At 45.1% G+C, this 14210-nt stretch overlaps 1 protein-coding gene across 31 annotated transcripts in view; it reads right to left on the bottom strand.

Moving 5' to 3' along the window:
* The window catches only part of CAMK2D (calcium/calmodulin dependent protein kinase II delta), a 120463-nt gene extending 113445 nt beyond the window's left edge, over positions 1-7018 (bottom strand). For 27 of the 31 annotated variants that reach the window (XM_032684764.1, XM_032684760.1, XM_032684763.1 and 24 more), the window contains exons 1-2: positions 6433-6676; positions 5700-5794 (exon numbers count right to left, since the gene is read on the bottom strand). In XM_032684764.1, coding sequence (XP_032540655.1) covers positions 5700-5794; positions 6433-6497 — 160 coding nt within the window. In that variant the 5' untranslated portion in view covers positions 6498-6676. Of the gene's footprint in view, positions 1-5699; positions 5795-6432; positions 6677-6927 lie in introns of those variants that run through there. The other 4 variants (XM_032684775.1, XM_032684774.1, XM_032684759.1 and 1 more) reach the window with 4 other exon arrangements.
* Between the last annotated feature and the right edge of the window lie 7192 nt (positions 7019-14210).

Below are 14210 nucleotides of genomic sequence, written 5' to 3'. Positions count from 1 at the left end.
TTTCTATTTTTCCCTGTATTTAGTTCTCCCTTCTCTCCCAACAGAAGCAATTCTGGAAGTGCAGCTGTTCAGATGTGCAGCTAAATCTCCAGACTGCAGTAAGTGAACGCACAAAACAGAGTCAGCGCCAAAATTTGCAACTTCTGACAGAAAATGGCAGGAAAGCAGTAGCCAAATAAGTCCCCAAGAATCTTCTCTACTGTACATTTTCCTCCCCTTCCCTAATGAGCTGACAACCACCTTTTTAATTCTCCAAGCCTCCCCAAGCTATTTTACATTCTGGATTTGGCTCATGTATCCACTGCCATCAATGGCTACCTTTCCACAAACTTCCACTTTAAGAATAACCTATAAGCCCTGTTTTTAGAGTATCACTCCAAGCTTTGTAGCTACACATCAAGGACATTTATTCACAATATTAACTTTTTCAACACCAGCAACAAGCCTTACTGGTAGCCAGAGCAATATGTGCAATCTTCCAATTCTTATGTAATTTAAGGCCCATCACTGTATATGAGCTATAAGGAGAATTTCCCTTTCTAAGAGAAACACCAGTCACAATGGAGAGAGAAAATAACTCCTCTGCAAAAAACCCAGAAGTGACATTATGAAAATCACATAGTATTTGCTATGAATAATTTAACTATGAACTGGCAGGACATTTCATTTCAAACCTATTTGGAACTGTTAGAATAAATTACTACCAACCAACAGTCATCACAGAGATTTAAAGCCCTCATTCTCACCGCTAATTGAAGGCTCTTCAGATTTTCATTAAAACCAACAAAAGCTCCAAACCTTCACAAAACAGAACACCTAACCAAAAATCCCTTTTGTTTTTTTTTTTTAATAACACTCTTACCTCTCTACTAGCCTGAGTTTTGTGAATGAAGTTGATTTTAACAGAACCAGTAGCCTGCTAAGTTACAGTAATTTGCAACTGAAAAGACTTGCAGGTAAAAACGCAAACAAACACGTTGTGTTACAACTGTGTCAAACCGAAAAGAATGCCATGACTAAGCTGAACGCAAAACATCAAGCACAAACGTTAAAAAGGGGCAACCACGTGTTAGCAGGTGAGCATTCTTACATACCGGGGGGAAAAAACAGTTTCAAAACATTCTTAATGACAGGTAATTAACAGAGAAACAGACTGCAGCTAAAATCCCAAGCTTAATTCTTGTCTTCACAAAGACAGCAACTGCCCCACTGACAACTGGATGCCCTTAAGGAGGGTACTCTCAGCGCGGGAATAACGTCACACGTGCGTAAGAACAGAAACGAGCACTAAAGAGACGCGTGCTGTAATGAACTCGCCCAGGTAAATGTGCACTTCAGGGATTAACATCTTTAGCTAGATTAGAAAGAATTATTTTCTCCTCCCATGGAGTACAGGAAGGCTTATTAGAGCCTGCCTTTCTGTCAAACATCTGGCACTGACTGACACAGGCTACCTGACTACAGGAAATGTTGCTCTAGTGACACATCAAAAACGTTTATCTCTGAGTCTGGAAGAGCTGCGCTGAAAAACACTACCCTGTGTGCTTCCCATTTCATTCATCTCCCTAATGTATTTTGAATCACTTTAGGGATCACGAGGTGCCCTACTTGGACAGCTTTAGACACTGAAACGCTCTTCCCACAGCCTGATTGCTCCGTAGTGCCACCCAACTGCTCCCAAAGGGTGGGGTTTGCAGCCTCTGTGCCCGTCGCAGCTTGGTGCAGGTCAGTGAGATCGGCCTGGTCACCTCTGGCTATGCCTCACACCTGCAGGCACAAGCTCATAGCAAATACCCTCTCTTGGAAGAATTGGAAAGATGCTGAAAAAGATTTGGGAGCTTTCCTGCTAAGAAGGAAAGTAAATCCCCAGTGACACCTCCTAAGCTCCAAGCTGATGGAATGGCTGGTCCCTGAAAGCTCAGGAGCAGCGATAACTCCCAGCTGATTCTTACATTACTCCTGTGCCCATAAACAAAGTGCTCCTAGTTCTGCTGCAGCAATCCAAGGGCTGGGAAAGGTGTGTCCAGTCTTTCTACAAAAGCTCCTTGGAAAAGGAAAAGGACTGGAACGTGATCCTCCTCACACGGATGCCATCAAACCGCCACCTAAGGCTTTTGGCCACCAGAGGAACTGTCACAGTGAGTTACTGGCAAGAATTACACCCAGTGAAAATATATCAGCAATTCACCTTTTCAAGCACAATCAGAGAAGTAAACACTTGAAACACTCCTCTAATTCCTTTTTTTTTTTTTTAAGACAGACAACGATGGCCAAACCTTTTAAGAAAATTGATCTGTTTATGTGAAATCAATTTGGATCAAAGCCAGAAGACTCTCAAAGGAGAAGATAAAAGATGTACAGATAATGACAAAAAGAAACAGACCAGTTGCTCATTATTTGGTATTTGGAACAAATTTGGGGCTTTCAAACTATGACACAGGGGGAAAGTAAAGTCACCTTACAGAAGTTCACTTTTATCTGCATGGCTTTTAATTTGTTAGAACAATAAGGCGATCTGTTGAATTTCGACACTTAAAACAAAGCACAAAACAACCAAAACAACACAGAGAAGACCAAAACAGCACACACTGAGTAGTAAGGAAATCCCAAGGACTTCATCAGATGACACAATACAGAACCCAGAATCAGCAAACACACGTTCTTCACTCTATTCTTAGCTTTCGCTGTGCTTGTTCACTGTTGCACTTAATTTTAGAGAATACCTTTTTTTTCCCCTCCTTTTAAAATCAGCATCACAATCAGCTTGTGCAAGCCTGCCTCGAACATACTCTACTGATACAAAACTAGCTGATGATATTCTAGTATCAATTTAACACTCCAGCTGACTTAGAAAATGCCAAGTCAAAGCTCAGAACTTTGAAGTGCAGCTGAAGGGTCCTTCAAGAGGAGAATATATGTCGTTCTAACATGCAAAAGCATTTTTGCTACACTGAAATAAATTGCAAATATGTATTATTTCTATTGCTGAAATCAGAAAGGCATGGAATCAGAATTATATAAATATGAACTTGAAAAGCACAAAGGTTACTCCTGTTAGAAAAGGGGACCCATCCTCCTTTCCCCTCCAAATTCCAGCTCAATCCCATGCCTCTGCACACACGCAATTAGCCTGAAATTTCCCTGTAACTATACAAGGAAACAGATGAGAACACATCTTCACTGGCATTAGCCTGTGCCCAGATCAGTTCCTCAGTTTAGAAGGACTGCTAAAGTAAGGATTTGGATAAATCTCCAAGAACATTCATGGCTGAGGTGAAGGAGGGCTGAGGAGACAAGTATGGTTGTGACTGGGCTGAATGCAGTAAATAACTTCTAATTTCCAAGCGACCTTAAGCTTTCATTGAGTGTTGAGAGCCTTGACTCTGCCACATCATACACTGACACTGCTCTTCCTCAATCTGACAAAAGAAGGCCCAGATCTGACATTTTGTTTAAAAGGCTTCCAGAGAGCCAGGCACTGTACAAGGGATGCACACTTCCAAGCCAAGAACAACCTCTTAACTCTGCTCACAGATGAAGCTGACCCACTGATTTACACTGGAACTGGTATTTCAAGCAAGCACGAAACACAGAAGTGAACTGCTACCTCCTCACAGAGCAGTTCAGATGGAGCAAAACAAAACTTTAGATTTGGAAAGACAGCACCCTATTTATCAACTGCACCCCTATCATCAGCCAGCAGAAAGTATCACAGTTTGAGGCTTTGTAGTGTTTCGTTTTTGGCACCATAAGTGTCATTCAAGGGCATCTTTTTGCAATTAAAGAACTGCCTAATAAGAATCAGAAGATTTTTTCCAAGAATTTTGCTTTTTGGAAGCTGTTTAGTGGATGTCAAAGCACCGAAAACCAAAACAACCTCCCCAACAAAACCTCCAACATTTCTGGGATGTCTGGAAACAGAGAGGGGAAGGTATTCCCTGCATTCATGGACGTGGCATCACACGTGTTCCGATAAGAAAGGATATTTCACAGCCCAGCTTTGAAGTGCAGCCCCTTTCTTTATGGGTTTTAGGTCCTATAGAAAAAGCTGTGTGAAATTTGCCTCGTTCCATTTTATGAGCCAGCTTCTTCCAAATATGCTCCCACTCTTTGCTGGACCACAGCAAGGACCAACCTGGCCCTGCATGAACAAAGTACAAAAATTAAAGCCTGAAATACAGTACCATCCAAATGATGACTAATTAAAAAGACTGAGTTTTTACTAACTTAGCCCAGCATTTCAGGATTTATCCCATCACACACATACCCCATGGCACTGGGTCAGCTGGCAACTGGCACCTGGTGCTGATCTTGCTATGGAAAGTTACTTAGATCTGTGAAATCACACAGGATGTTGTGCTTTATTTTAAGCATCAAAACTCAACAGATCGCCTTATTGTTCTAACAAATTTAAAAAAAAATATTTGTTTTAAGCAAATTCGTGAAAATATTTTATCTCAAGTATCATGAATTTCTTAACCTCCCTCTCTTTAAGCTCGTAACTCTAAAAAAAAAATTTAAATTTAAGTACCCTTTGAAAAATAAAGGAAAGCAAACCTCATAGTGACAGTGTGAAGACTAAAATTTAGCAAAAAGTAAATTTTCACACAACTTTCATCAGCTGCAAATAAGAGTGGTGACGTGACGCTGAAAGATCTTTATCAGAGAACAGCATATTAACAGAACATGCCATTATGTTCCATGCAATATTTTATGTTTAAATTTAATTTACCTGCAGCGATTCCTTCGGGTCAGAAGCAAACCAGGCCACGAACAGACTCCCACTCTGACACTGTTTGCTTGTTCACTCCCATGTTCTTTACCACACCACAAACTCGTATCAAAACACAGATAACCTTAAGGGCGAACGCTCCCTAATCCCGGACATCCGAACACAAGCACTGGGACTGGGAATTCACACTGGGAGTGGGAATTCACGAGCAATTGACACGGCACCATTCAGAATTCCTTTCCACAACAACAACCCACGCCGTGTGGATATTTACCTACAATGTATCCTGACAACCCGGCCATTGATACTGACAAGCTCCCGGGAACACACACACACATATCCCAGGAAGGCAGAAACAAGCTGTGCAGCAGCTCTGGAACAGTAACACTGTTCAGCACTTCCTCAGAATTCCTTGGTTAGTTCAAAAATGATGTTTTTCTTCCTCGGCAAAGCTTTCATCTCACGAGAAAGTTTACTATGAGGTAAAAGTACGCTTCTCCTCACGCATTCATGGTCAGACAGGCCTTGATGCTCGTGGTTAGGTGCAATGGAAACAGAAAATTCAGTAAAACTATAATATTTAAGATAAAATCTGCAATGGAAACGTATTATTTACCAACCTCTCCGCAAAAATATCAGCTTGCAAAATGCTTGCTGACACTCAAAATTTTGCTGATACTCAAATTACTTGGATACAAAAATGAAGAGGCTGCATTACGTTTAACTGGTTTTGCACATCTTTTCTTGAAATGCTTTACAGCAACCTCCGTGGAGTCAATCCACAGAATGTTCAATATAGAAAAAAAAAGCATCAAGTGAAAAAAAATCAAAAAAGAGAAATGATAGTTAAAAACATATTAAGAAATCTATTAAATAATTCACCTATTTTCATCATTTTTAACACTTAGCACATGAATGCAAGAAAAAGGGAGGAGGTATCATAAACACCAGGTTAAAATATACCCACCCCTAGCCGAGAGCTTTTTGGTGTTGATGATTTTGGCAGCGTACTCTTGTCCTGTGGTGATTTTCATGCACCTCCTCACGACGGAGAACGCCCCTCTGGAAACAGAGAACCGGGCAAAGTGTCAGTCCCACCGAAACACTCCACTGCCATTTACCGGCTAACGGGCTGCACGGAGGGGCGTGATGCCGGCAGAATCAAAACCCCAAAAAGCCAGAAAGGGATCTTCTGATTTTTTTTTTTTTTCTGGCAGTGACGGTCGGCATTGATTTCATTCACCAGAACTCTGCGGGGTGGAAGCCGTGCGGCCGAGGGCAGGCGGGTGCTCGGAGCCCCGGGGGCGGGGGGGGCACAGGGCGGCGGTGGCGGTGGCCCCGCGTCCCCCTCGGCGGTGACACCGGAGGGGGTGACACCCAACATGGCGATCGGGGCTGCGACCCCCGCCCCGCCGCTGGGGGGAGCCCCCTCACGGACAGAGACCCCCCCCCCTACCCCGCCCGCAGCACCCTAATAGTTCACAGTAAAAAAAAAAAAAAAAATAAAAATTAATACATAATAACAAATAGAGATAAGAGCTCCCCACCGCCCGCCCGGAGCCCCCCGCCGCCCCGGGGCCGTACGGCCGGAGCCCGGGCGCTCCCGCGGGGCTCTCGGCAGCGCTCGGGGAGCCCCGGGCGCGGCTCACGCACCGACCCCGCAGCCCCACGGTGCCTTCACCCCCCGGGCCGGTCCTTACTTCCCGAGCTCCTCGAAGAGCTGGTACTCGTCGGTGAAGCGGGTGCAGGGGGTCGAGGCCATCATGAGGACGGGCGGCCGCCGGTGTCTCCGGCGGCCGGGGACGGCGAGGCGGTGACGGCGGAGGGGCTGCGAGGCGAGGCTCGGCTCCGGCTTCTCCTCCTCCTCCTCCTCGCCGCCGCCTCCTCTGGTGACGGCGCTGCCTCCGCGCCCTCCTCCGGTCTTCCCTCTCCCCTCCCCTCGCCCTTTAGAGAAGCAAACAAACAAATAACTAAATAAATAAATAAACAAACGCGCGTCCTCCCCGCTTCCCCCGCGCCCGCCGGCGAGAACGGCAGCGGCAAAAGGGAAAGCAAAACCGGGGCGGGGGGCGCGGCGCTCCCTCCCCGCCCCGCCAGCGCCTAAGCCCGTCCGCCGGTGCCGTGCCTCCCCCTAGCGACCCCGGCCCGCGGCTCGCTCCCGTCGGGGACGGGGCTGGCACCGAGCGGGGACTCACGCTGGCTGCCGGAGCGGGCAGACCGGGGGCGAAGCGGGCAGCGAGGAAGGACCGGCCCTTCCTCTCTCTCTCTCTCTCTCTCTCGCTCCCCCCCTCACGCGGCGCTGCCCCGAGGGGAGCGGGTGCACCTGCGCGCCCCTGGGAGGCGCGAGGGGGGGCGCGCGGCGGCGGCGGCGGGAAGCGCGTGCGGGAGCGCTCGCGGGCAAAGGGGCCGTGACGTCACGGCAGCCCCTGCCGCGTGCGGGGAGGGGGAACACACACACACACCGGGCACCTCGTGACGTCACACCCCGCCGGGCTGCGGGGAGGCGCGAGCGGGGGGCACACACGTACGCACCGGGAGGCTCGTGACGTCACAGCGGCCCCGGCCGCGTGCGGGGAGGGGGGAGCGGGACACAGACACACAGACACAGACACACACACACACCGGGAGCCTCGTGACGTCACAGTGGGCCCGGGAAGGCGGGGGGGGGAGGACACACACGGCGCGTGCGCCGGGTCGCGGTCGCGGCTGTCCCCGTGTCCGTGACTGTCCCCGTGTCCGCGGCTGTCCCCGTGTCCGCTGGGCAGCACCGCCCGCGGGACCCCCCGCCCCGCCGGGACACGGCACAGCCCTGTGATTGCATCCCGTGGGAATGACCCGCGGGTCCGGGAGGGGACCGCCGGGACACGGAGTAACGCCGCGCCTGCTGCGCAGAGCGCCGGGAAGGGCAAGGGCACACGCGTGGAATGTCACAGCAAACAGCTGTCCCGGTCCTCTCACCTCGGGCCAGTTTGTGCCCCGAATCGGGGCGGGCTCCGCTGTTACAACCACACGCACCGCACCGTCAAAGGCCACAGTGAATCACAGAATACCCTGAGCTGGAAGGACCCACAAGATCACCGAGTCCACCTCCTGGCCCTGCACAGGGCAGCCCCCCAAATCCCACGTGCCTGAGAGCGTTGTCCAAACGCTCCTTGAGCTCTGCCAGGCTTGAACACAGAATGGGGGGGTTACCAGACCACCTGAAGTGCTTCCAGTCCTTTCTGATAAACTCGGTGGTGGTGAGACAATTAAAGAGTTAAATTAACACCTGCACAGCACTTTGACCATTTAGAGCAGCTGGGAACAATTAGAGCAGTTGGGCACAATTAGAGCTCCACAACACAAGGCAGCCTCCATCCTTATTCCGAGGCGTGAGAAGACACCCAGACAAAATACATCCACAAAGGTTTCCTGTACGTGAAATCTCTGGAGTTTCTAGGATCAGGACCCAGAGCTGTGGCCCTGTAGGAAGAGTTAGAACCTGTCAGCTCTTCATGAAAGGAACGCGAATGTACAACAGGAATGCTGAGGGTAGTTTTCCTTAGAGTGAGGCAGCCGTGCCTCGCACAAATACACTGAATTCGCGGCATAAAGGTGGCAGCAAAGGGAGCCTTTGGAACTCGTGAGCAAGTACAAAGCATTTACTCCATCAGTCCCTCTCCAGGGAAACGCTCTGTGCAGCAGTGTCAGCACAGAGAAACTGGAGGATATTTCAATTTAGACCAGCAAGAATCGATCTATTTCCACACCCGTGAGGGGAATGTGCATTAAAAAGTATCCAGAACAGCAGCATATTTCTGAGTCCCCTCTAACAAAAGTATAACATGCAAGTTGTGCATCATTTTGTATATAATCTGCATGAACAACACAATCAGCAGTGCTGAAACCCCAGGGTGGGCTGATGACTGTATTTGTGGGTACTTACCTGCCAGGTTCCTTATCCAGATATAATAGGCATGAAAAAATTAAGCATATTCCCCTGGCCTATGTAATTTTTTTCCCTAATAGTGTATTCTGCCAACAAGCATTTGCCCAAAGTATCTGCTATTACTGTGCCATAGAGTTATTACTTAATAAAAAGGTGTTCAGAAGAAATTATTAAAATCAATTTCAAAATTTCATTTCACTTTTGTTTCTTGTGGATGTTTTTTAAAAGGCATTATGAGGATGAGTGATCCAAACTGAGATTTTAAAAAAAAAAGGAAAAAAAAGAAAATTCCTCTTTTTTTCCCCGTTTCCCAATCTGAAAAAAAACCAACCAAGTCTAAGAAGGGGACAAGGAGTTTCTACAGAAATATCAAGTGTGAATTTGATCATAGCAGCTAAGGAACTAAAATAATTGTTTACAAGATCAGGTATCACAGGACTTTGATTTCCACAAGAGGAGGTACTAAGGAAGTGATGAGAAGCTTGGAAACACTTCAGTTCAGAGGGTTTTTTCTCTTTACAACAATTGTCTCTTAAGTGTTGCCCACTCTTGAGCTGAAAGAAAACCTTAATTTGTAGCTGCCATTTAAGCACTCTGTACTTTACCCAAATTCTTCCTGAGCAGACCAAAGCAGGCAGGATGGAAGCCAAGGATCTGGCCCACGAAGTGAAGTTCTAAAAGCTGGTTAGAGCTTCAAGTTTCTGCTAAGGCCACAGAAACAATGAATCTGCGGCTGAAGGAAGTCAGATCTTAATAATGAACGAAAAAAAAAATGCTTAAAAACCATCACAGAGCACATTTCTCTTCTCCAGGTTTTTAAGAGAGCGGTTCAAGCCTGAAAGAAACTGAAGAGCTGTTCCCCTTAAGTTCCTGCAGTTCAATAAAATGTTACAGATCAGTGGAACGAATTATATATTCCACTTCATACTGAAACATTTATTGTGGCAAAAGGAAATTGTATTTATTTCAAGAGTTTGCTATTCAGCCAGGTCTTTGCTTTGCATGGCTTTATTTTTAGACAGCCAAAGTGAGGTTTTCATTTTATTACTGACCTTGCAAATACAGATTTTCAATGTGCTTATGTTTTGAAGGAGTCAGAGAGCTTTCAAAAGGTCATTCGTGTGGATTGCTCATTATGAGGGCTGCTAGGAATATTGTATGTTTAGTTCATGAACAAATGCAACAGCCATTTACAGCAGAGGTCTAGACAGAAAATGCCCTGAAAACCTGAGTGCTCTGGGGTTTAGATAAATACTGGCTTTATGACCAGATGGTCATGAACAGAAATCCTTGGTCCTTCCCAAGGTTGCACATATTCTTGTGGCAAAGCACTTACTGCCTCGGGGCAACTGGTGGGAAACACTGGAGCAGCTACAGGGACATCACCTCAGGAAAGCAAGGAAAACATCCAACAGGTGATGTAGAAAACATCCAACCAGAAAAGATGTAGAAACAGTGTAAAAAGAAAAGGATCAACCAGAAAAAATCACACAGGAAATACATGGGATTGCAGTTCATTGAACAGTTCGAACTGGAGGCATCAGATGTCAGGTCAGTACGGAATCCTCTGTTGCACCACATGATCTGTGTCTCTTGTTTTCTCACTGGAGCTGCTGGACTCTCCTAGGGCAGGAGGACTGGTGACATCCCCCAGCCAGTGTGCCAGACACTCCCTATTTGCTTTCCTGGAGATGGTGGCCCAAGGCCTGTCCCAGTGTCTTCTGCTGCAGCAGCTCCCTCACCAACACGTTCCGACCGGTGCCCGCTCCGGGGAACTGGTGCCAGTCCCAGACATGCCAGGTCTCTGCTGGATTGTGAAGTAGATCCATGAAGGTTCCTCAAGGAAGATTAATTATTTCTCCATGACTTACACTCCTGGCAGCCCCTTCCTGCCTGGCCAGGGCAGTGCCAGTGCTGCCTCTCCCTGCTGCTGGAGCGCTCCTAGGGAGCATTAATTCACTCCTCAGTGAACCACAAAGATGTTGGCAGAATAACTGATTTGATAGCTCAGTGCTTCTGTCACGCTCTTGGTGTGCAGGAGACCAAAGGTTCTCTCTGGCCTAAAAAACCATCGCTCCTGACAGGCTGGGAGGCATTGCTGGCCACTTAATCCTACTTCTGGAAGCACCACAGGGAGAAATAGGTGAAAAATTAATACTCTTTTTTTTTAGCTTTCTGCATGGGGCAAGGATGAAAACACAGGCCGAGCCCAGAGATGTTTTAATTTGTTTGCATTGGAAAGGAAACAGGAGTGCTCTAATAGGATTCAAGTTTCATCTCAGAATTTTAAAGAATGTATTTTTCTTGACTTTTTGGGTTTATTTGAAGTATTTTTAATCAAGAATGCTCCTTTAAAATAATGTTTTTGAAGAGAGTGATTTCTTTTTAATCCACTTGTCCTGGTTATTTTGAGCTGAGTAATTTTTAATGAATTCTTTGCAAACAAAATATTCCATTATTTACACAGTTCTTCTTACAAGCAATTATAAGAGTCACTAACACTCTGAGAACCAGGCCTTTTGCCACTGGCTTGCATGACACGGATTTGAAAGACAGATACTATTAGAAAAACAGATCCTTCAAGCTGTGAAAGAATTCTTCCCTGTTAGAGTGGTGAGGCACTGGCACAGCAATCAATTAAATTGTGCTGAATCTTCATTCTCAGTGCTTTTGGTGATTGTTTGGGAAATATTTCCAGGCATTTGCTGTAACAAATGAAGGACTTGAAGTAATTTAATCTACCATACGTTTTAGATTCAGAGCATCCTTTCAGTGAAGAAAGTTGAAGAAGGAAATTAAGACCAACATCCCCTGCTTGCCATGCACAGGCATTCCCAGCACTGGAGATGAGAAGGCTTTCCAAGAGGAGGGGAGTCAGAACCAAGCAGTAACAGAGTTAACCAGAGCTGGCTTGAATTTTATGGGGGAAATAAGTCAATGTTGAGGTTTTAGAAGGAAGGGAACATGCTCGGAGTGGTGAGAAAAGGGAAATATTTTAATGGCAATAATTCGGACAGACTGAACCAAAGAGGAGAGAAAAGATTTGGTCAGAAAAGATCTTGAAGGAACCAGTGCACGGGAGACACTGTTGTCTGGGAAGAAGCTGGGTTTTGAGGAAAACACAGTTGTAAGACCTGTGCAGGTTTTACATGGAAACAGAGGAGAAATGCAGTAGCTGGTTTCGTCACCCTGACAGCAAGGAGTGCTCACAGTAAGGATAAAATGAAAGGACACAAGGACATGTACAACTTCCAAACCGTGTCCCTAAGCACAGGCCCTTTAATTACCTCCAGGGTGGTGACTCCACTGCTTCCCTGGGCAGCCTGTGCCATGGGTGGATGACTCTTTACAGGAAGACATTTTTCCTAATATTCAACCTAAACCTCTCCTGGTGCACCCTGAGGCCGTTTCCTCTTGTCCTATCTCTTGTTCTCTCTGATTTTATGGTACATAGGGGCTACCTGGGTACAGTCACTTATGATATGTGAACATTCAACACCATCTCCCCAGCTTGCAGAACCTGTAGGGAAGCTCCTTCCCTATCCTCACTTCTTTCTAATTCAGAATTACAGGGAGGTCTTCCCTGATAAAATCCAGAGGAACACAAAAAATGGTATTTTCCGGATGACATCCCACAGAGAAGAAGCTTCTCAGCTGGTCCATTAGAAAACCATTTGCCAGAAATCAATTAAAATATGATGGACATATATAATGAAATATATATAAATTCAGCAGGAAATGGTAATTAACAAATATTAGTAGACAATAGACACACATTAATTACATGCACTCACCAATGAGAAAGATTGGGTTGCCTTATCCTGGGAAAAACAAGGATCAGCGGGATACACAGGGAGCTGTAGCAGATGTATTATCACTGCAGGCAGGCAATGCAGAGGGTGGAAAAAACACTATTACAGAGGAAAAAAATTATGTCAGACACAGGAAAAAAATACTCCCACATTTAAATATCATTTAAAGGTAACTTTTGATATTTTTAAGGTATTTAAAATTTAAACAGCAGTTAAAGCTTTAGATGGTGCAAAAGTGTTTGAAAAGTTTTTGAAGTATAAATTTATACCAGTAGGAATTCATTCATTGAGAATTAAGAAATCATAGTACTGTGAATGAATTTTGAACTCTGTCCTACAGTGAAATGGGTGACAGATCCTGTACCCTATTGGAACCCTTTGGTACCACCACAAGAGAAATATGAAATAGCTGCCACCTATGAAATATGAAATTACTACTCAGAGGAGCTGCTTGATCCCTCTTTCTTCTCACACAAGTGAGGTTACAGAAAGAGCAGCAACAACGCAGACAAGTTATACCATTAGTGAAAAGATGCATCTAAGAGAAAACTCCTTTCATCTGATGTGTAGGAGTAGGAAAGCTTGCCTATATCTTATTTTAGGAGAAGATTCTTCTGTTATTTGTCACAAGGTAATTCCAAAATATCCTAATGAAGTGAATAGTCTAAATATATATATATATATATATATTTATATTTCTGCGTACTAATATAGATGTTTTCACACATAAAGGATAAGAGATTCTAGGTCTCGATAATTAACTGGATACATGTGGAAGCCATCTGGACCACCCAACTTCCAGCTTGGTTTCCATAGTGTCTCACTCCTTCCAACACTTGCTGAACCCTAAATTATCACAGCTTTTGAGGCATGCTGGCTGTAATTAGTGTGGTGCTGGGACATTGTGCATCAAATCTCTGCAAGCCCTTTGGCTGCCTCCTCTGGGTGTTTTAATAATGAAGGGACGGAGTAGAGTTTTCCTTTATTAGAATAAACCCTTCAGTGCTGAATAAATCAGGGGTTCTGTCATCACCTAGACAATTTAAAATGACAAGGAGTGGAAAATAACACAGAGCCAGCCACTGGTATCTCTGGCCAGTTTTCTGAAATTTATATATTTATGATATTTATATATCATTATATATATATACAGCTACAAACCTCCATAGGGATTCTTTTTCCTTCCAGGCTCTCTATACTGCAGTGTTTGATGCATCCAAAGGAAAAGACCCCCACAATGAGAGGGTTTCATCAGGAGGAGAAGCTCCCAGTGCTGAACATCAGTGATGTTCAGCCTTTGGAATACCCAGGAATAATCACTGCAAAGGGCCACCCTGCATAAAAGCTTCTCTCCTAATGGAATGCAATTTTCTCTCCTTCTGTGTGGCAGGGAACAAAATGTCATCCTCATCTGTTTATCTCTCTTTTTTTTTTTTTTAAAAAAAGTTACTTTAAAAATGTCAAACTGCCCAGGCTGTCTATTATCGTTTACAAGAGTAGAGATTAGTGTCTCATCCTAGGGTAGGATTTGTATCAGTGTGTCTCACACAGACATTTTCTGGTCCTTCTTCGTCTTTAAACTATATTCTGTTCATACTCATTCAAAGCCCATTTTTTAAAATGAAAAAAGCACTTTCTGAGACTTCACAAGTCACAAAAACAGGCTGCTTGGAATTCTTTTTTTTTTCTTTTTTTGCCAGTAGTTGCAGGGCAAGTATTAAAAAAAGTTACTTTAAAG

The sequence above is a fragment of the Chiroxiphia lanceolata genome, chromosome 4 (assembly GCF_009829145.1).
Source record: "Chiroxiphia lanceolata isolate bChiLan1 chromosome 4, bChiLan1.pri, whole genome shotgun sequence".
Classification (NCBI taxonomy): domain Eukaryota; kingdom Metazoa; phylum Chordata; class Aves; order Passeriformes; family Pipridae; genus Chiroxiphia; species Chiroxiphia lanceolata.
The sequence above is the reverse complement of the archived record's forward strand: the minus strand, read 5'-3'. Positions and strand labels throughout refer to the sequence as shown.